The sequence below is a fragment of the Oncorhynchus mykiss genome, chromosome 27 (genome assembly GCF_057628025.1).
Source record: "Oncorhynchus mykiss isolate SJ-2025 chromosome 27, ASM5762802v1, whole genome shotgun sequence".
Taxonomy (NCBI): Eukaryota; Metazoa; Chordata; class Actinopteri; order Salmoniformes; family Salmonidae; genus Oncorhynchus; species Oncorhynchus mykiss.
This window is the reverse complement of record NC_143048.1, coordinates 30,440,531-30,463,737: the sequence shown is the minus strand read 5'-3', so window position 1 is coordinate 30,463,737 and position 23,207 is coordinate 30,440,531. Positions and strand designations below refer to the sequence as shown.

General features: G+C 43.9%; 1 protein-coding gene across 2 annotated transcripts in view; it reads right to left on the bottom strand.

Moving 5' to 3' along the window:
- LOC110507925 (chloride channel protein 2) overlaps window positions 1-23,207 on the bottom strand; it is a 214,799-nt gene that overhangs the window by 137,013 nt on the left and 54,579 nt on the right. For both annotated transcript variants that reach the window (XM_036964661.2, XM_036964662.2), the window contains exon 2: window positions 18,304-18,457. In XM_036964661.2, coding sequence (XP_036820556.1) covers window positions 18,304-18,457 — 154 coding nt within the window. The remainder of the gene's footprint in view (window positions 1-18,303; window positions 18,458-23,207) is intronic.

Here is a 23,207-nt window from a genome sequence, read left to right as displayed (position 1 = left end):
TATTATATTAAGTTAAAATAAGTGTTCATTCGGTATTGTTGTAATTGTCATTATTAAAATAAATAAAAGAATTGGCCGATTAATCGGCATCTGCTTTTTTGGGTCCTCCAATAATCGGTATCGGTGTTGAAAAATCATAATCGGTCAACCTCTAATTTATACCTGTGTTTCTGTCTGTCTGTTCCCAGTTCGTCTTGTTTGTTCAGCCTACCAGTGTTTTGTGCCTCAGGTCCTGCTTTTTCCAGTTTCTCTTTTCTCGCCCTCCTGGTTTTTGACCCTTGTCTGTCCTGACCCTGTACCCGCCCGCCTGACCACTCTGCCTGTCCCTGACCCTGCCTGCTGTCCTGTACCTTGTCCTCTACTCTGCATTATCGACCCCTGCCTACCTTGACCTGTTGTTTTCCTGCCTTGACCTTGACCTGTTGTTACAATAAACATTGTTACTTCACACAGTCTACACTCGGGTCTTACCTTGGTACCTGATATAAACTGTTGTTCTGATCTGTCCTCTCTTGAGGTTATCATGAAAGGTGAGGTCAGTTGGTGTCTTAATGCATGGAAGAGATAATTGGACCGAACAGTGTGTGTACCTCAAAACCCCCTCTATCTGGCTGAAGAAAAGCGGAAAAGGTGTTCAATATGGCCCTGTCCGCACCACTTCTACCGAGAGACCTGAGTCCGAGCCAGCAACCGGTGTACAGCATCCAATCTAATCTTCTTCACTCTCAGGAGTGTGACAGGAGTCCACGTGGAGTGAGCATGGGGAGAGATCGGTTCCAAACTTCTCTTAAGTTGCTGGTATACTGGTTGACAAATGGACAAGACATAATGGGTGGTAAAGGGGGGTTGGTCAACTGTGCCCAAAATGGATTTATACTTGTCTACAATGGTTTATTTTGGGGTTTGGGGTGTGTGATCAGGTTGATTATAGAGGTCTACACACACATAACATTTTTGTAATTTAGATTAAGAATGCATTAGGATACTGATCTGTAATCATGAGAAGAAAGTTAATATTAGAATTATAGGATAATTATACTGTATGTTAATATAAAATGTACATTCTGCCAATGTTGATGTGTGTTAAATTGAGGGTTTTTGACTTTGAGCGATATGACCAATTTAAATCACTGAGCAAAGCCATTGTAAATGTGGATTGGATAATTAATTGGGTTTTGATTATGATTTGAAAATGGAATGATTTTTTTGAGTTTAGTATGTTAATAACTATACGAGTGAAACAATTACTGTCTTATGGATTGTTTGTTTTGATTGCTGTTGTGAACTAAAGATGTTGACACTATTCTTAGCATGCCCCGGTGAATGGAGAGGGTGAACTCTAATCCTGAGAGTGAAACTAATCCTAATCTATTTGATCTATAGGCATTGCCTTATAAATAGTGGAATCATGATGCTTGTCTTGGGTCATGTTCAAGAGAATACATTTTACTTAAACCAGGAGTCACTACCTGGATTTGTCCAACAATATATGCTAATTTTAGTTTCTGGGATGGAAATAATTATTCCCACCATGCTGATCCATTGGAGTGTGATAGAGAAATTAAGCTTATTTTGATCAACTCCATTGTTGCATGCACTGCATTATGCATTAAATATCTGATTTTCACTGTCTATGAAGATATAGCCTTGAATCATATAAACTGTATGCATCTTCTGTTTTTCTTCGTGGGTTCGTGCAGGTGACTGTGTATCATGACCTCCCCAGACAAATTGGTAGAATGCTTAGAATAAGTGTTGGAGGATGAAATGGGAGACAGTGCTATGTTTCTTGGGAGGAGGCTGAGCCAGTGCTATAGCATCCGGCCACATGCAGGAACCCATGCAATTAGTTATTGCTTTTATGCTTCATGGTTTATGAAGAATGTATGCATTGGAATGAATGTTTTTGAATCTTGAAATGTTCTGTTAAGTTGAGAGGACTCTCAAAATGGGGGAATATCAGAACAGAAATGACATGATTATGTTATAATGTTGTTATTGCATCAAATGGTTGTTTTATGCAACAGAATAGAGGGTTCTTAAAACTCTATTGTGTCTGTGTGAACTGAAAGTGGGCATCTGGGAGATTTAACACTGACAGAAGATTTATGATGTCTTTGGGTGATACCGCATTTCATAGCATGAGTTAATGTTTCTGTACTGGGGTACCAGGGGGAGATCGATAGATATTTACAGCAGATAATGTTTGCTGTGAATTATTAGTAACCCTGTGACCCATTCCATACATCTGTTGTTTGTCATGAACATCCAGGACAATGGACTTTGCTATAAAATGCTGTGGCTCAAATCAGCTTGTTGAGTTCTCAGTGATCACCTCCAGGGGTGATTACCAACCATCTCCATTACTGCAGTAAATAAACAATAAAGTGTTATTGTTTTGAAGAACTCTAAAAGTCTCTCCTTTTGATTAAAATAATTCCATGACAAACCATATACCTACTGTAAAATATGGTGGTGGATCTTTGATGTTATGGGACTGTTTTGCTTCCACTGGTCCTGGGGCCCTTGTTAAGGTCAACGGCATCATGAACTTTACCCAGTACCGGACATTTTAGCCAAACCTGGTTACCTCTGAATTTCTATATCACAGAGGGGACACAAGACAATTATGTTGTCCAAGTGGAAAACAGGAGAGAGTAGATAGTGTGAGAGAATAAAGAGAGAAAGAGTGGAATAAATGCAGGGAAAAGGCAGGTTGTGTTCTGGCTGATGAGATGAGAGAGAAAACATCCGTAGTTCATCTGGGGTTGGCATGGCAATGCTATGTGATGCAGGTGGTGCCACATGTGACAGCAGCATAGCCATGTCATCTGTTTGTTCCCATGACAACCCATTTGTCCATCTCCTGCCAGGCCCCATCAGCCTCTTCAGTAGCCAGTCTATCCCAGAATGCCTTTCACCACACCACCCAGAGGAGATGGACCAGAGAAGGAGACAAAAAAGAGGACAGACAAAGATATGCAGCAAGGGATGGGAAGAAGAGGGGGGACTGAGGGAGGGATGGATGGATGACCACAGAGAGACGGGGAGAAGGAGGGCTGGCGCCAGCTAGTATCCATGGTGACGTGTGGCGCCATGCAACGCTCCTACTGACATCATACCTGTTGCAGGGAAAAACTTGTGTGTGTCTGTGTGTGTGTGTTCTTGGAACCAATTAAATAACATACTGACCCCCCTAGGCACTGAGAAGAGGGAGGGTGGGAGAGAAAGAGGGAGTAGGAGGAGATCAAGAGAGAAGTGTGAGAGAGAAGGGAGATGGAAGGAAGAGAAGGAGAGAGAGGGGGAGAGAGGGGGAGAGAGGGAAGTGAGAGAGAGAGCGGGAGAGAGAGAAGGGAAGAGAGAGCGAGAGCGAAAGTGAGAGCAAAAAGGGGAGAGAGAAAGGGGAGCGAGAGAGAGAGCGAGAGAAAGGGGAGCGTGAGAGAGAGAGAGAGAAAGGGGAGCGAGAGAGAGAGAGAGAAAGGGGAGCGAGAGAGAGAGAGAGAGAGAAAGGGGAGCGAGAGAGAGAGAGAGAGAGAAAGGGGAGCGAGAGAGAGAGAGAGAGAGAGAGAAAGGGGAGCGAGAGAGAGAGAGAGAGAGAGAGAAAGGGGAGCGAGAGAGAGAGAGAGAGAGAGAAAGGGGAGCGAGAGAGAGAGAGAGAGAGAGAGAGAGAAAGGGGAGCGAGAGAGAGAGAGAGAGAGAGAGAGAAAGGGGAGCGAGAGAGAGAGAGAAAGGGGAGCGAGAGCGAAAGGGGAAGAGAGAGAGAGCGAAAGGGGGAGAGAGAGCGAAAGGGGGAGAGAGCGCAAAAGGGGGAGAGAGCGCGAGATTGAAAGTAGGAGAGAGAGAGAGAGCGAAAGGAGGAGAGAGAGAACGAGTGAAAGGGGGAGAGAGAGCGAAAGAGGGTTAGAGCGCGAGAGTGAAAGTGGAAGAGAGAGAGAGAGAGTGAAAGTGGGAGAGTGCAAGAATGAAAGGGGGAGAGAGCGCGAGAGCGAAAGGGGGAGAGAGCGAAAAGGGGAGAGTGTGAGAGCGAAAGGGGGAGAGAGAGCGAGAGCGAAAAGGGGAGAGAGAAGGGGAGCGAGAGAGAGAGATAAGGGGGAAAGAGAGAGAGAGAAGGGGAGAGAGAAAGATCGAAAGAGTGAAAGGGGGAGAAAGTGAGAGAGAAAGGGGAGCGAGAGCGAGAGAGACAGGGGAGTGAGAATGAAAGGGGGCGAGAGAGCAAGAGTGAAAGGGGGAGAGAGAGCGAGAGCAAAAGGGGAGAGAGCAAAAGGGGGTGAGAGCAAGAGAGCGAAAGTGGGAGAGAGAGGGAGAGAGTGGGATAGAGGGGGAGGGGCAGATAGAGAGATAGGGGAGAGAGAGAGAGAAAGAAAGAAAGAGAGAGAGAGAGAAGGCGGGAGAGAAGGGAGAGAGAGAGGAGGGAGAAAAGGGGGTGAGAGCAAGGGAGAGGGTTCGAGAGAGAGAAGGGGAAAGAAAGGGCAGGGGGGAGGAGTGAGAGAGGGGGGAGAGAAAGAGGGAGAGAAAAAGAGAGGGGGGGAGAGAGGGGGGAGAGAGTGAGAGAGACAGTGGGGAGAGAGAGATAGTGGGGAGAGTAAGGGCGAGAAGAGCGAGAGCGAGATGGGGCAGAGAGAGACCACGGTGTGCTATCACAGCCGCAAGATTTGTGAACTGTTGCCACAAGAAAAGGGCAACCAATGAAGAACAAACACCATTGTAAATACAACCCATATTTATGTTTATTTATTTTCCCTTTTGTAGTTGAACTATTTGCACATAGTTACAACACTCTATATATACGTAATAGGACAGCTAAAATGTCTTTATTGTTTTGGAACTTTTGTGAGTATAATGTTTACTGTTCATTGTTTATTGTTTATTTCACTTTTGTTTATTATATATTTCACTTGCTTTTGCAATGTAAACATACAGTACCAGTCAAAAGTTTGGACATACCGACTCATTCAAGGGTTTTTCATGATTTCTACTATTTTCTACATGGTAGAATGATAGTGAAGACATCAAAACTATGAAATAACACATGGAATAATGGAATAACCACAAAAGTGTTAAACAAATATATATTTTATATTTGAGATTCTTCAAAGTAGCCACCCTTTGCCTCAATGTCAGCTTTGCACACTCTTGGCATTCTCTCAACCAGCTTCACCTGAAATGCTTTTCCAACAGTCTTTCAGGAGTTCCCACATATGCTGAGCACTTGTTGGCTGCTTTTTGTTCACTCTACAGTCCAACTCATCCCTAACCATTTCAATTGGGTTGTGGTCAGATGATTGTGGAGGCCAAGTCATCTAATGCAGCACTCCATCACTCCCCTTCTTGATCAAATAGCCCTTACACAGCCTGGAGGTGTGTTTTGGGTCATTATTTCCTGTGGCAGTCCTCATGATAGCCAGTTTCATCATAGCGCTTGATTGTTTTTGCGACTTCACTTGAAGAAACTTTCACAGTTCTTGAAATGTTCCATATTGACTGACCTTCATGTCTTACAGTAATGATGGACCGTTGTTTATCTTTGCTTATTTGAGCTGTTCTTGCCATAATATGGACTTAAACTTTTACCAAATAGGAATATCTCCTGTCTACCAATCCTACTTTGTCACAACATAACTGATTGGCTCAAATGCATTAAGAAGAAAATAAATTCCACAAATTAACTTTTAACAAGGCACACCTGTTAATTGAAATGCATTCCAGGTGACTACCTCATGAAGTTGGTTGAGAGAATGCCAAGAGTTTGAAAATCTGTAGTCAAGGCAAAGGGTGGATACTTTGAAGAATCTCAAATGTAAAATATATTTTGTAACGGTTGTCTTGGGTGGAAGAAGGAGAGGACCAAAACGCAGCGTGGTTAGTGTTCATCTTATTTAATAATAACCAAAACTGAACACTGAATAACAAAAACAACAAAAAAACAACCGAAACAGTTCTGTCTGGTGCAGACACACAAAGACTGAAAATAACCACCCACAAAACACAATAGAACACAGGCTACCTAAATATGGTTCTCATACAGGGACAACGATTGACAGCTGCCTCTGATTGAGAACCATTTCAGGCCAAACACAGAAATAGAAAATCATAGAAAAACTAACATAGACTGCCAACCCCAACTCACGCCCTGACCATACTAAAACAAAGAATAAAATAACAGAACTATGGTCAGAACGTGACAATATTTTGATATGTTTAACACTTTTTTGGTTACTACACGATTCTATATGTGTTATTTCATAGTTTTGATGTCTTCACTATTATTCTACAATGTAGAATATTGACAAAATAAAGAAAAACCCTTGAATGAGTAGGTGTGTCCAAACTTTTGACTGGTACTGTATGTTTCCCATGCCAATAAAGCCCCTTGAATTTGAATTGAGAGAGGGGGGAGATGAGAGATGGAGATGTGTAGAGAAAGACAGAACAGTGGGAAAGAGACTGTCACAGTGTCATTCCTCTGAGAAAAACAGCTGCAGATGGTGTGTGTGTGTGTCGTAGCATGATGTACCCTCTTGGGGACATGTTACATCAATAGCAGCAGGAGTGAGTGACAGCACCCTGGGGCCTGTCACCCCCCCCCCCCACACACACACACACACTGGGTTACAGACAGATCCCTGTGACCCCCTCCTTCCAAACCCCCCAGCATGGGGTCCCGAGTGTTCCACCAGGAAAATATCTGCCTGTGTGTGTGTGTGAAAGAGAGTGAAGGTTTCTGACTCTCCGTGTGTGTGTGTTGTGAAGGTTAGTCCAGTGGACTCGTCTCTGAATATTTCACACACACACGCACACGCACACACACAAAGTGTGCACCGAACATACTTGTGTAACCACTATTGAAATATCTCCCTCAGTCTGGAGTGGATGGCCTCGAACTTGTCGCTTTTTATTAGTAAAACAGTCAAATAAGACAAAATCAAACTATCAAATTATCCTAATAATGTCAAAAGAGAGAAACACAGAATAGCAACCGTAACCAAACCTAGCGACCGTAACCAAACCTCTGTGGTTGAGATTTCACCCTGTATTGCTCGTAACGCAACGTAACACAGAACCAGCCTATATATTTCAGCCTCACTCTCCCTCCGTTTCTCTTTTTCAACCATGGGTTCCTCTCTCCATCCTCCTGCTCTTTATCTCTGGTTCTATAGCTCAACTCTGCCCCCTGCTGGGATATCCATGCAATAGCAACCCTTCCACTACAGTTATCATTTATTATAGCAAGACTCCCTTTGCGATAGAATGTACTTGTAAAATGTGCCATGTAGGAGTAACATCTGATTGACTGGGGTTCAGTGTGCTCTTGAAATAATGCTCATTTGAAGAAATGATCCATGCTGCATTGTTCTGCAAACGTCATTACCAAACGTTCTCCCCTAGATAGCCTCGGTGTGTGTAATTGTCTATCTGTAGTATAGAGCTGTCGCATAGACAGTGGCCCGTCACTGCAGCTCATCAACACACACACACGCCTCCCAGGAGCACTAGGCTGGAACAGTGTGATGAGGGGAGAGACACTGCTACAACATTCAGCTTAATTTACCAAGAGGAAATCAATGAGCAACATCTATATCCGTGTGTGTGTGTGTGTGTGTGTGTGTGTGTGTGTGTGTGTGTGTGTGAGGAAGAGAGAGTGTGTGTATCCTAGAAAGAAAGTGTGTGTGCGTGTGTATGTGTTCTTGTGAGAACACGAGCAATAATGAAAACAGAGATTCTGCCGAGCTAGGCAGAGGTGTCTTTTGTCGCGCTAGAGTGGAGTGTTGACACACAATGACAGAACAAACCACCTACCTCCATCACAGAACAGAGCAGTGTGTGTGTGTGTGTGTGTGTGTGTGTGTGTGTGTGTGTGTGTGTGTGTGTGTGTGTGTGTGTGTGTGTTCACTTATTGTCATTCAAGGGAAAAAGTCAGAGTCTACATGGAAGATATCTGGTGTTAACTGGGAATGAAGAATTCATCAGTTGCATCATGTCCCCGATCAAAACAGAGGGGTGTGAGGTTGAAGGGAGGGTGAGAGATAGCTATGGCTGAGTCAACACTATGCAGCCACAACACCGGGAACTAATCACTGAGATGGGAGCTGAGAAGCACGCACACCCGCACACACACACCTCCCTCAACTTCTCTTGCAGTATTTCAGATGTTCAGCCTTACACACACACACACACACACACACACACATGCACACACACACACACACACACACACACACACACACACACACACACACACACACACACACACACACACACACACACACACACACACACACACAGCTGCAGAAGTGAGCAGGGAAACAAATTGCAATGAGCAGGTATTAACAGTAGAGGGCCCTCCATTCACATGTAATGAGCTGGGATATGGGACTGAACTCTGACATACACAAATACGAGTTTTCTGCTGTTTTGGTAATGTGTGTAGTGTAAACAAATGTTCCATGTCAACTGCCCTGCTCTATTAGTCCTGAGCTCATGATCATGCACAAGACACAGCTGATTGTCCAAAGACATGTACTGTATTTGAATGTCACAGATGTATCACCTGGAACAAATTAAAATATGACACCTAATCCCTTGTAGCAGGGGTCTATGGCTGGGCGATTTTTTCTAACTTATGACTCATTCACAGTATGCACTGCATGCACAAAACATTAAGAACGTCATCCTAATATTGAGTTGATCCCCTTTTGCTCTCAGAAAAGCCTCAATTCATTGGGGCATGGACTCTACAAGGTGTTGAAGACATTCCACAGGGACGCTGGCCCATGTTGACTCCAATGCTCCCCACAGTTGTGTTAAGTTGGCTGGATGTCCTTTGGGTGGTGGACCATTCTTGATACACAGGAAACTGTAGAGCGTGAAAAACCCAGCAGCGTTGCAGTTCTTGACACAAACTGGTGCGCCTGGCACCTACTACCATACCCTGTTCAGAGGCAATTAAATATTTTGTCTTGCCCATTCCTCCTCTGAATGGCGCACATACATAATGCCTCAATTGTCTCAAGGCTTAAAAGTCCTTCTTTAACCTGTTCCTCCCCTTCATCTACACTGATGGAAGTGGATTTAACAGGTGACAACAGTAAGGGATCATAGCTTTCACCTGGATTCACCTGGTCAGTCTGTTATGGAAAGACTAGTTCATAATGTTTTGTACACTCAGTGTATATCTCCATTTGTTTTTATGTTTTCTCTAAACAAGCTTTGTTGCACAAATAAAGATCAATACACTGCATTTCAAAACAGTCAGCAATAAGCTAATGAATTCAGTGCTTGTGAAATTATACTGTACAAAGGCTAAATATAAGTCTTCCACTACCATAAGACTCACTCACTAATAACGTCATTATCTTTTCAAAATAGTTTAACCTGCTTTTGTTGCAACAATCACTGATCTAGTTTTCATGCCAGTCTATGAAAAGTGCCTTTTTGTAAACAAATTTACCAGAACCATTCAGAAGGCACATCCCCACTAAAAATGACCAACTTCTTGTTGCAGGCATTATAGAAAATTAACACAGGTCTCAAAAAATCTCAGACACAAGCCTACGTGCAAGTGAATACCCAGCTAATCTATATATTCAAGTCTAGCCAACTTGGATCCACTAGCTAGCTAACAAGGTAGAACTGTTGAACTGTTATGCACACACCCTGTCTGTCTCCAACTGTTTAAACACCATACTAACCTGTCCTCTTTGCTTAGATGTTGAAATCAAGTGGCCTACCTGGATAAGAATAGGCTTTTTTCTCAGATTGAGATGCCAATTAATTATATAAATGCATATTTTTATGCTCATTGCACATTTATACAACACAGACTAGACAGTTGGCACGGCACGTACAGTGCCTTGCGAAAGTATTCGGCCCCCTTGAACTTTGCGACCTTTTGCCACATTTCAGGCTTCAAACATAAAGATATAAAACTGTATTTTTTTGTGAAGAATCAACAACAAGTGGGACACAATCATGAAGTTGAACGACATTTATTGGATATTTCAAACTTTTTTAACAAATCAAAAACTGAAAAATTGGGCGTGCAAAATTATTCAGCCCCTTTACTTTCAGTGCAGCAAACTCTCTCCAGAAGTTCAGTGAGGATCTCTGACTGATCCATTGTTGACCTAAATGACTAATGATGATAAATACAATCCACCTGTGTGTAATCAAGTCTCCGTATAAATGCACCTGCACTGTGATAGTCTCAGAGGTCCGTTAAAAGCGCAGAGAGCATCATGAAGAACAAGGAACACACCAGGCAGGTCCGAGATACTGTTGTGAAGAAGTTTAAAGCCGGATTTGGATACAAAAATATTTCCCAAGCTTTAAACATCCCAAGGAGCACTGTGCAAGCGATAATATTGAAATGGAAGGAGTATCAGACCACTGCAAATCTACCAAGACCTGGCCGTCCCTCTAAACTTTCAGCTCATACAAGGAGAAGACTGATCAGAGATGCAGCCAAGAGGCCCATGATCACTCTGGATGAACTGCAGAGATCTACAGCTGAGGTGGGAGACTCTGTCCATAGGACAACAATCAGTCGTATATTGCACAAATCTGGCCTTTATGGAAGAGTGGCAAGAAGGAAGCCATTTCTTAAAGATATCCATAAAAAGTGTTGTTTAAAGTTTGCCACAAGCCACCTGGGACACACACCAAACATGTGGAAGAAGGTGCTCTGGTCAGATGAAACCAAAATTGAACTTTTTGGCAACAATGCAAAACGTTATGTTTGGCGTAAAAGCACACCATCCCCACTGTCAAACATGGTGGTGGCAGCATCATGGTTTGGGCCTGCTTTTCTTCAGCAGGGACAGGGAAGATGGTTAAAATTGATGGGAAGATGGATGGAGCCAAATACAGGACCATTCTGGAAGAAAACCTGATGGAGTCTGCAAAAGACCTGAGACTGGGACGGAGATTTGTCTTCCAACAAGACAATGATCCAAAACATAAAGCAAAATCTACAATGGAATGGTTCAAAAATAAACATATCCAGGTGTTAGAATGGCCAAGTCAAAGTCCAGACCTGAATCCAATCGAGAATCTGTGGAAAGAACTGAAAACTGCTGTTCACAAATGCTCTCCATCCAACCTCACTGAGCTCGAGCTGTTTTGCAAGGAGGAATGGGAAAACATTTCAGTCTCTCGATGTGCAAAACTGATAGAGACATACCCCAAGCGACTTACAGCTGTAATCGCAGCAAAAGGTGGCGCTACAAAGTATTAACTTAAGGGGGCTGAATAATTTTGCACGCCCAATTTTTCAGTTTTTGATTTGTTAAAAAAGTTTGAAATATCCAATAAATGTCGTACCACTTCATGATTGTGTCCCACTTGTTGTTGATTCTTCACAAAAAAATACAGTTTTATATCTTTATGTTTGAAGCCTGAAATGTGGCAAAAGGTCGCAAAGTTCAAGGGGGCCGAATACTTTCGTAAGGCAGTGGCTGTGGCTAAAATGCAGCTAGCATTACTATCATCGATACTCTCACTTTAGTAGGGTCTGCTCTCTGTACATTTTGGGAGTTGATACACAAAAAGGTTAAGATTAGAAAGGTTAAGTCCTCTATTACAGTAAAATAATATCTCAATGTGTTTCAGTGTTCATATGACCCATTCTGATGGACCAAACCTCAAATGCAAATAGCGAGTTTAAACTGCTTGTCAGAGAGAAAGAAGTGGTCTTTCTTGTTCATTGTTGTAAATGTCAGCAAGGGGAGGGACTTGGTGTATGAGTGGGAAGGTGCACCCAGCCCAGAAGGAGGGAAGGAAACCGACCAAAAAGACAACATGAGAACAAACGGACAAACTCATAAAAACGGATGAAATAAACCTTGATTCAGGCGATACAGGCATTTCGAAATTCGCGCTAAAACATACAGTACATTCAAATGAATTTGATATATCACCCAGCCCTACAGGGGTCTTCAACCTTTTCTTGACCAGGGACCCAGAGATGAATATATTTGGTAGATCGTTTTTCATTATTTTGAATTCCCTACATTATAATTGGAAGAGGAAGTGTAAACTCGAACATAGGCTATTAGCTAGAAAGTTAACCAAAACACAGTGTGCAAAGCTGTCATCAAGGCAAAGGGTGGCTACTTTGAAGAATCTCAAAATATATTTTGATTTCTGTTATTTCATAGTTTTGATATTTTCACAATTATTCTACAATGTAGAAAATAGTAAAAATAAAGAAAAACCCTTGAATGAATAGGTAGGTGTGTCCAGACGTTTTACCGGTAGTGTCATTGCTTTCTAGACCCCCTGCTGTACCTCCGCGGACCCCCGGTTAGACTGTTGTGGCGTCTTGTTTGGTGTCCCAGTACAAAGAGTGTCCTTGTACACAGTGGAGATGTCCCTTTCAGTCACCCAAACACAAGCATAACCACTATTATCACCATCAACAGTACACACACACACACACACACACACACACACACACACACACACACACACACACACACACACACACACACACACACACACACACACACACACACACACACACACACGTACATGCAAACACACATGGACATTCATACACTGACTGCAAAAGCACTCCAAAACTCTTTCCTCAAATCCCTTCTTACAATGCTCTCCAGTTGTCTTTTGTTGGTAACAATTAGGGTTGCAAACAGTCGGATCTTTCCGGTAAATTCACAGAAATTTCCCATGGGAAGTTAAGCCCGGGAATTTTAAGAATTTTGCTTAAATTAATCAAAAACACCAGCTGATAACAGTGAACCTTTTTTTGTGGGATACACATAAGGCAATTATAGGTCTTGTGGCATATTTTGGTTAAATTATCCCCAATTCAATGGAAATGCACAGTGTATTCTTCCATCACATGTACAGCTGATTCTCAAGATCTTGCACACTAATGAGATGCTATTGAGCCCACACAACTACACTGTCTGAGCCAAGGACTACATGGTAAATTTGGATTACAATACTGGGTGCCTATAGCGTAGTGCATGTAAATCATTTCTAACTTCTTAACCATTTCTGCTAGTTAGTTTTTGCTACCATGTGGATTTTAGCTTGCTTGAGCCTTCTAACTGAGGAGTGTTAATTCACCTGTTTCATACATGTTTCATTTTAAAACAGTTATCTTACAAAGAAGTTGTTTAATCTAACTGCTTAACCATTAATCTGTACATGGAATTATATTTTAACCATTTAAAAAGAAAATGGCACAATGTCTGATGTGTGGACATTTCACTGCAGCTAATGTAGAAGGAAAAGCTGTGTACATCTGCAAATACTGTGCCAAATCATAAGTGAAGAATACAACAAAGACGCAGAATCATCTGGCCAAGTGCATAAAGTTCGCTCAGCTCTCACAATAAGCAACCTCTACTTTTATTCGAGGTGAAAATGATGAATCAGACACCTTATCGATAGCAACATCTCACGGTCCTTCTGGAATCAGAATTTGTTTTGACTCATTGGAGGAACGTAGTCAGAGAAATGCCGATGAATGTCTTGCTTGAGCTGTGTATGCAACTGGTTCACCTCTGATGCTCACAGCCAATGTGTATTGGAAGAGATTTCTGAATGCTCTTCGCCCAGCATCCAACCAGACATGCTTTATCTACTCATTTACTGAATGCAAAGTTCAACAGAGTTCAAGTGAAGGTCAAGCAAATCATAGAGAAAGCAGACTTCATTGCAATTATCTCTGATTGGTAGTCGAATGTTCGTGGGCAAGGAATAATTAACTACATCATCTCCACCCCTCAACCAGTATTATACAAGAGCACAGACACAAGGGATAACAGACACATTGGTCTCTACATTGCAGATGAGCTGAAGGCAGTCATCAACGACCTTGGACCACAGAAGGTATCTGCACTTGTGACAGAAAATGTTGCGAACATGAAGGCTGCTTGGTCTAAAGTGGAGGAGTCCTACCCTCACATCACACCCATTGGCTGTGCTGCTCATGCATCGAATCTGCTCCTCAAGGACATCATGACACTGAGAACACTCTACAAAAGAGCCAAGGAAATGGTTAGGTATGTGAAGGGTCAAGTTATAGCAGCACTCTACCTCACCAAGCAAAGTGAAAAGAATAAAAGCACCACATTGAAGCTGCCCAGCAACACCTTGTTGGAGTGGTGTTGTCGTCATGTTTGACAGTCACCTGGAGGGGAAGGTGTCTCCAAGAAATGACTAATCAGTCTGCTGATATGGACAGCCCCATCAAGAGGATCCTCCTGGATGATGTATTTTTGGAGAGAGTGGTAAGCAGCCTGAAATTCCTGAAATCTATAGCAGTAGCCATTGCACGGATTGAGGGAGACAATGCCATCCTGTCTGATGTTCAGACTCTGTTTGCAGATGTAAGAGAATAAATCTGTACTGCCCTGCCCACTTCACTGTTGCTCCAAGCAGAGGAAACTGCAGTTCTGAAATACATCAAAAAGCATGAAGACTTCTGCCTGAAGCCCATACACGCCGCAGCGTACATGTTGGACCCCAAGTATGCTGGCAAGAGCATCCTGTCTGGTGCAGAGATCAGAAAGGCCTATGGTGTCATCACTACCGTGTCTCACCACCTTGGCCTGGTTGGCAGTCTGGCGAAGTACACTTCCAAGCAAGGGCTTTGGGATGGAGATACAATATGGCAGTAGTGCCAACATATCTCATCAGCCAACTGGTGGAAGGGACTTTATGGATCTGAGGCTCTTTCCCCTGTTGCCTCCATCATCCTCCAAATCCCACCAACATCAGCTGCCTCAGAGTGCAACAGGTCCTTGTTTGGGAACACACACACCAAAGCACGCAACAGGCTGACCAATACAAGGGTTGGAAAATTGATGGCCATCCGGGCAAATTAGGCTTTTTGAGCCTGACAACGAACCTTCCTCAACAAGGTTGGAAAGTGACAGTGAAGATGAGGCCTCAGAGTGTGATGTTCAAGAGGTGGACATTGAGGAGGTCCAGGGAGAAGACATGGAAGCTTGCATCATCCCAGAAACCCTAGACCCACTCCAATTTGCATACCACAGATCCACAGATGATGCAGTCTCGATTGCAGTCCACACTGCCCTTTCCCACCTGGACAAAAGGAACACCTATGTGAGAATGCTATTCATTGGCGGCCCGCCAGGACTTCCTGATGGGCCGCCGCCAGGTGGTAAGGCGGTAACAACAAATCCGCCACCCTGCTCGTCAACACAAGGGCCCCTCAGGGGTGCGTGCTCAGCCCCCTCCTATACTCTCTGTTCACTCATGACTGCTCTGCCAGGCACGACTCCAACACCATCATTAAATTTGACAATGACACAACAGTGGTAGGCCTGATCACCGACAACAACGAGACAGCCTATAGGGGGGAGGTCAGAGACCTGGCCGTGTGGTGCCAGGACAACAACCTCTCCCTCAACGTGATCAAGACAAAGGAGATGATTGTGGACAACAGGAAAAAGAGGACTGAGCATGCCCCCATTCCCATCGACGGGGCTGCAGTGGAGCAGGTTGAGAGCTTCAGGCTCCTTGGTGTCCACATCACCAACAAACTAACATGGTCCAAGCACACCATGACAGTCGTGAAGTGGGCATGACAAAACCTATTCCCCCTCAGGAGACTGAAAAGATTTGGGTCCTCAGATCCTTAAAGGTTCTACAGCTGCACCATCAAGAGCATCCTGACTGGTGGCATCACTGCCTGGTATGGCAACTGCTCGGCCTCCGACCGCATGGCACTACAGAGGGTAGTGTGAACGGCCCAGTACATCACTGGGGCCAAGCTTCCTGCAATCCAGGACCTCTATGGCAGGCGTGTCAGAGGAATGCCCTAAAAATTGTCAAAGACTTCAGCCACCCTAGTCATAGACTGTTCTCTCTGCTACTGCACGGCAAGTGGTAGTGGTGCGTCAAGTCTAGGTCCAAGAGGCTTCTAAACAGCTTCCACCCCCAGCCATAAGACTCCTGAACATCTAGTCAAATGGCTACCCTGATTGTTTGCATCCCCCCTCTCCACACCACTGCCACTCTCTGATGTCATCTATGCTTAGTCGCTTTAATTAATCTACCTACATGTACATACTACCTCAACTAACCGGTGCCCCCGCACATTGACTCTGTACCGCACATTTCACTCCACAAATTTCATGTTAACAAACTATAGTTTTAGCAAGTCAGTTAGGACATCTACTTTGTGCATGACACAAGTCATTTTTACAACAATTGTTTACAGACAGATTATTGCACTTACATTTCACTGTATCACAATTCCAGTGGGTCAGAAGTTTACATACACTAAGTTGACTGTGCCTTTAAACAGCTTGGTGTCAATTGGAGGTGTACCTGTGGATGTATTTCAAGGCCGTACTTCAAACTCAGTGCCTCTTTGCTTGACATCATAAGAAATCAAAAGAAATCAGCCAAGACCTCAGAAAAGAATTGTAGACCTCCACAAGTTCTGGTTCATCCTTGGGAGCAATTTCCAAATGCCTGAAGGTACCACGTTCATCTGTGCAAACAATAGTACGCAAGTATAACCACCATGGGACCACGCAGCCGTCATACCGCTCAGGAAGGAGATGTGTTCTGTCTCCTAGAGTGCAAATCAATCCCAGGACAACAGCAAAGGACCTTGTGAAGATGCTGGAGGAAACAGGTACAAAAGTATCTATACCCACAGTAAAACTAGTCCTATATCGACATAACCTGAAAGGCCACTCAGCAAGGAAGAAGCCACTGCTCCAATACCGCCATAAAAATGCCAGACTTCGGTTTGCAACTGCACATGGGGACAAAGAGTGTACTTTTTAGAGAAATGTCCACTGGTCTGATGAAACAAAAATAGAACTGTTTGGCCATAATGACCATTGTTATGTTTGGAGGGAAAAGGGGGAGGCTTGCAAGCCGAAGAACACCATCCCAACCGTGAAGCACGGGGGTGACAGCATCATGTTGTGGGGGTGCTTTGCTGCAGGAAGGACTGGTGCACTTCACAAAATAGATGGCATCATGAGGACGCAAAAGTATGTGGACATCAGTCAGAATGTTAAAGCTTGGTCGCAAATGGGTCTTCCAAACCAGGAGGAATGGACCAAAATTCACCCAACTTATTGTGGGAAGCTTGTGGAAGGCTACCCGAAACATTTGACTCAAGTTAAACAATTTAAAGGCAATGCTACCAAATACTATTTGAGTGTATGGAAACTTCTGACCCACTGGGAATGTGATGAAAGAAATAAAAGCTGAAATTAATCATTTTCTCTACTATTATTCTGACATTTCACATTCTTACAATAAAGTGGTGATCCTAACTGACCTGAGACAGGGAATTTTTACTGGGATTAAATGTCAGGAATTGTGAAAAACTGAGTTCAAATGTTTTTAGCTAAGGTGCATGTAAACTTCCAATTTCAACTGCATATAGGGAAGATAATCCGGGAAGTGATGGAGTCCAGGTGAGTCGACACGCAGGTGTGCGTAACGATGGTGACAGGTGTGCGGTGTATGAGGCAAAGGTGTATGTAGACTTCCGACTCAACTGTATATTGTTATTTTTTACTGAGGCTCTTTAATTACTTGTTACTTTTATCTCTTATTCTTATCAGTATTTTTTGAAACTGCACTGTTGGTTAGGGACTCGTAAGTAAGTATTTCACTGTAAGGTCTACACCGGTTGTATTTGGTGCATGTGACTTATAAAATGTAATTTGATTTTGGTTTGATTTGATTTGAGAGGAAGACAACCAAAGCTTTAGTTTCTAGACTATCATTTTATGTATGTTGAAAACGTTTTTGGTAGATGCGATGAATCATTGGGAATCATTCAATGTTCCCTTTCTTTTGTTGTTCAGCAAAATCATCCCATGTGAAGAGTCAACTCATTTAATTAGTTCAATTCGTAACAATAAATAAATAAAAAATTATATTGGAAGGATTTTATCATTTGCAATTATGTCTACTTATGATAAGGTAAAATATTTGTTTCTGTCTCCATATGATATGGTAAATATATCCAATGCAAAAAACATCTACATTTAAACAGTATTAATATTAATGTGCATATATTTACATTAATTCCCATATATTCCCGGTAATTCCCATATATTCCCGGTAATTCCCATATATTCCCGTTAATTCCCACGGAATGTTTCCACCTCTGAATAGTCCCCAAAATGTGTAACCCTAGTAAAAATGTAACAACATTGTATCTGGGAAAGGTGAGACTTGTTTCAGAGTAAGAAACAGAGAGAGACCTGGTCAGAGAATACGGTCTGGTTACAGCCCGGTCAGCTTCAGTGGTCAGTGTTGGTCGGTACTCACTGCGACACTTGGCGCAGCGGCCCTTGTCGTACTCAAGGAGTTCCAGGGAGCGTGAGCGTTCTGTGACCGAGCGCCTCCGCCCCCCCTCTTCCCTCAGGCGAGCTGCCTCTTCTTTAGCATACACCCCCAGCTCCTGTGTGTAGCGACCATACATCTGGAAGAACAGACAGAAAGGATTATTAAGGAGTAGGTAACACACACATAAACATATACAAAACATGCCATGTACTTACAGCAAGTATTGGGTATCACACTAGACTAGCCTACTTACTACAACACTAGTTTACTTACACATACTGTAGAGGTTCTAGACTGAATGGGTCACACTGGCACATTGTAATGGCAGTCTAAGGCCTCGATCAGACCGACAACATTATTGCATCAATGCTGCATATTCAATTCTGCAGTCAAACTTTTTTCATTATGTAATCCAACTATTTTTGTGGATATGTGAGCAACAAAAGTTCAACATTCAGTGTATAGGACTGTATCAGCCAGAACAGGCCCTATCTACAGTGTATAGGACTGTATCAGCCAGAACAGGCCCTATCTACAGTGTATAGGACTGTATCAGGCAGAACAGGCCCTATCTACAGTGTATAGGACTGTATCAGGCAGAACAGGCCCTATCTACAGTGTATAGGACTGTATCAGGCAGAACAGGCCCTATCTACAGTGTATAGGACTGTATCAGCCAGAACAGGCCCTATCTACAGTGTATAGGACTGTATCAGGCAGAACAGGCCCTATCTACAGTGTATAGGACTGTATCAGGCAGAACAGGCCCTATCTACAGTGTATAGGACTGTATAAGGCAGAACAGGCCCTATCTACAGTGTATAGGACTGTATCAGGCAGAACAGGCCCTATCTACAGTGTATAGGACTGTATAAGGCAGAACAACAGGCCCTATCTACAGTGTATAGGACTGTATCAGGCAGAACAACAGGCCCTATCTACAGTGTATAGGACTGTATCAGCCAGAACAGGCCCTATCTACAGTGTATAGGACTGTATCAGGCAGAACAGGCCCTATCTACAGTGTATAGGACTGTATCAGGCAGAACAGGCCCTATCTACAGTGTATAGGACTGTATCAGGCAGAACAACAGGCCCTATCTACAGTGTATAGGGCTGTATCAGGCAGAACAGGCCCTATCTACAGTGTATAGGACTGTATCAGGCAGAACAACAGGCCCTATCTACAGTGCATAGGACTGTATCAGCCAGAACAACAGGCCCTATCTACAGTGTATAGGACTGTATCAGCCAGAACAACAGGCCATATCTACAGTGTATAAGACTGTATCAGCCAGAACAACAGGCCTAAGGACAGATTGTATATATGAGAGCAGGAGGGAGAGAGCGAGACAGGGTTGGGGAGTGTGCAAGCCAAGCTAGTTGTGCTGACTGTGTGTTTGTGTTATTCCCTGACTGACTGGACCTCCTCCCAGGTTAGGGGTAAGAGGTCAGGGGTAATCGGAGTCTGCCGCCATGCTTCTGAAGCTACCGCCCTCACTCCTCACCTTTACACACTCACTCATCCACAACCAGAACACAACACACTTACAGGTCACCACATCAATCACTTCACACAAAGACATTATCGCACGCACGCACGCACGCACGCACACACACACACACACACACACACACACACACACACACACACACACACACACACACACACACACACACACACACACACACACACACACACACACACACACACACACACACACACAGAGGTTCCTGTAACAAGAGGACCTTCACTTTAATCTCATCTTCCATAAAAACATCCCTTATCCCACCCACACACAAACTCATTACACAAAGCAAAAACATAAGATATCAATCATTGATTTATTTTTCCATTGTCCTGTGGTACACTTTGACCCCCCTTCTTGGCAGTAAGCTGGACGACCATTTGTTTCTATTGGCTTGACCCTCCAGACTGACCACACACACACACACGGTCAGCAGGAAGTAGTATCTCCTGCAGAAAGGAAGCAGCTAGCATCCATACCTCAGTCCTACCCCAATCCCCTGGGTGATGTGGGGTACAGGAAACACTTAGGACTTCCTCCTGACTGACTGGGAGTAGAGTGAAGTTGCCCCTAGTGGCGGATTTTGGGTCAATTTTGGTAAAGATAGGGATTGGGGAGGGTAAGCTGATCCTAGCTCTGTACCTAGTGGAAACTCCCCCACCCCAACCCAGAGAGACTGACTGACCAGTCTGAACAGTCACATCACAGATATCACAACGCTGGAACCAGCCTTTATCACAGGGCATTTCTGCAGCATATACACATTAGTTATGCAGCATACACACATTCACTGATTTACACAGGCACTCAGTACCAGTTCACCAGTCTAATATGAATACACACATTCACTGATTTACACAGGCACTCAGTACCAGTTCACCAGTCTAATATGAATACACATGTTCACTGATTTACAGACACTTTATTTTTCACTACCTGTACCCATTCACACACATACACGTACACACACACACCATTCTAATATCAGTACCAGTTCACCAGTCTAATATGCATGCATACATACGCAGTAGTCCAAGACACAGATACACCGGATCTCACACAGTGTATGCAACTGCTTTCCTAGAAGGGTTGGATAGTTATTTCCTGAACAGGGGTGTTCTGAACAGGTAGAACAATCCTAAAAATATCTCCCTTATAGTGTGAGCCCAGTGTTTGTTGGCTAAACACAGATAGCCGGAGATAGCACTGGGCACTAGCTGATCCTCATCCACCCTTAAATGACAGGGACACATGGAGGTGGAGATGAGGGAGGCGGATATGAGGGAGGTAGAGATGAGGGAGGTGAAATGAGGGAGGTGAAGATGAGGGAGCTAGAGATGAGGGAGGGAGAGATGAGGTAGGTGGAGATGAGGGAGGTGGAGATAAGTGAGGGAGAGATGAGGGAGGTGGAGATGAGGCAGGTGGAGATGAGGCAGGTGGAGATGAGGCAGGTGGTGATGAGGGAGGTGGAGATGAGGCAGGTGGAGATGAGGGAGGTGGAGATGAGGCAGGTAGATATATACAGTATGAGGCAGGTAGAGATGAGGGAGGTTGAGATGAGGGAGGTGGAGATGAGGGAGGTGGAGATGTGGGAGGTAGAGATGAGGCAGGTGGAGATGAGGCAGGTGGAGATGAGGGAGCTAGAAATGAGGGAGGGGGAGATGAGGGTGGTGGAGATGAGGGAGGTAGAGATGAGGGAGGTAGAGATGAGGGAGGTAGAGATGATGGATGTAGAAAGGATGGAGGTAGAAAGGATGGAGGTAGAGGTGATGGAGGTAGAGATGGAGGTGAGATGGGGTGGAGATGGAGATAAGATGGGGGTGGAGATGGAGGTAGAACCCAGCATTGGCCACCTTTAGCCCCATGTAAACACAGCTGGCACCAAGCTACACTCAGCCATACCACCAAGCTATTTATAGACACTCAGTTTGGGAATGTGACACTGTCTATGAAACAGTGGGAGGAGGAAAGAAAGAGTGAAATGGGGGGAGAAACTGAGAAAAAGAACAGAGAACTGGAAGACCTGTGACAGATACAGAGGGAAGCAGCTTTTACCAAGGTCGAGTGATAGCCATCGAAAGTGTGATAGAAAGAGATACATAGTATAGATGGAAAGATAAGATAGACAGCCAGACACAGATTTAAAGTTAGATAACCTATGGTGTATTAGGTCCAGTAGCTTGATGTTCAGATTGATAGGCAGCTGAGTACTCTGTCAAAGAAAATATGTGTTTGTGATGTGTATGCCTGAATACTACAGTAGTTTGATGTGTGTAATCTGTGCATGTGTGTGTGTATGCTAGTCTGATGCGTACGTGTGTGTATGTGCAAGAGTGTATATTTGTGTTCGACAGATAAGAGCACGTGCCTCTGCTCAGCGGAGCAGTTGGGACCGTTTGAGACGGTCTGCCCTGTCCCAGGCTTATCAGATCAGCACCGAGACATACAGTAATGGTACAGGGTCAGGAGGTGATGGAGTTTAGAGGGGTGAAATGGAGGGATAAGAGGTTGAATTGAACAATCTACGTGGAGGAGCAGTGTGTGTGTATGTACAGTATGTGCGTCTGTGCTACAGTACAAGTCCACCGCACTACTTGATAGAAAAATCATTAACTGATTTACAAAGCACCTGATCTATAAGGAGAACATCCAAGGAGAAGGAGTTGTAGCAGGAGAGAAAGAGAAAGATTGGAAGGAATGCAAGAGCAATCAAAGAAAAGAGAACGGAGAGAGAGAAAATGGGTGAGGAGCGGAAGAGATTTTGGTTTTTGACTTCAGACACTGACCGCCATTAAAAGATTCCAAGCTCGCTCTGCGGCTACATTGACGATCTTCAGCCCAACATTTTATTTAAGCAAAGGAACTTCAAAAACGCGGCAGAAAAGCAATAAGAGGCCCGGAAAGAAATATGTCAGGAATAGCTTTTCACATATGAGGCTGTGGACGCCCCTCAACAAACTGGAATGTACAAAGAAGACCAAAGAAGAAAGAAATACACACTTCCAGAACAAAGGCATGGTGAGTTGAAAACCTATCATTATGGCAAGTATAGTCAGCTCAGAAATAGGCACTAGGCTCTGCATGCCTGGCTGGTTTAATTGATCCCATATGAATTGAAGATGTGTGCTCGACTCGCCCCCTGACCAAGGTCTTAGATGGGACAGGAGGCAGGACAAGGCCTGGGTGAGAGTCTGGGCCTGGGTCAAGGGAATTACACCTAACTGGGGCTGGGCTTGCACAGTATACTAGGGTATCTGGAAAAAGCCACAGGATGGTTATTCAATACTGTTGAAACTACTTATTTAAAAAATGTTAATAAAATGTGAATGTTTGTAGCTACTTTAAGTAAATACCTGC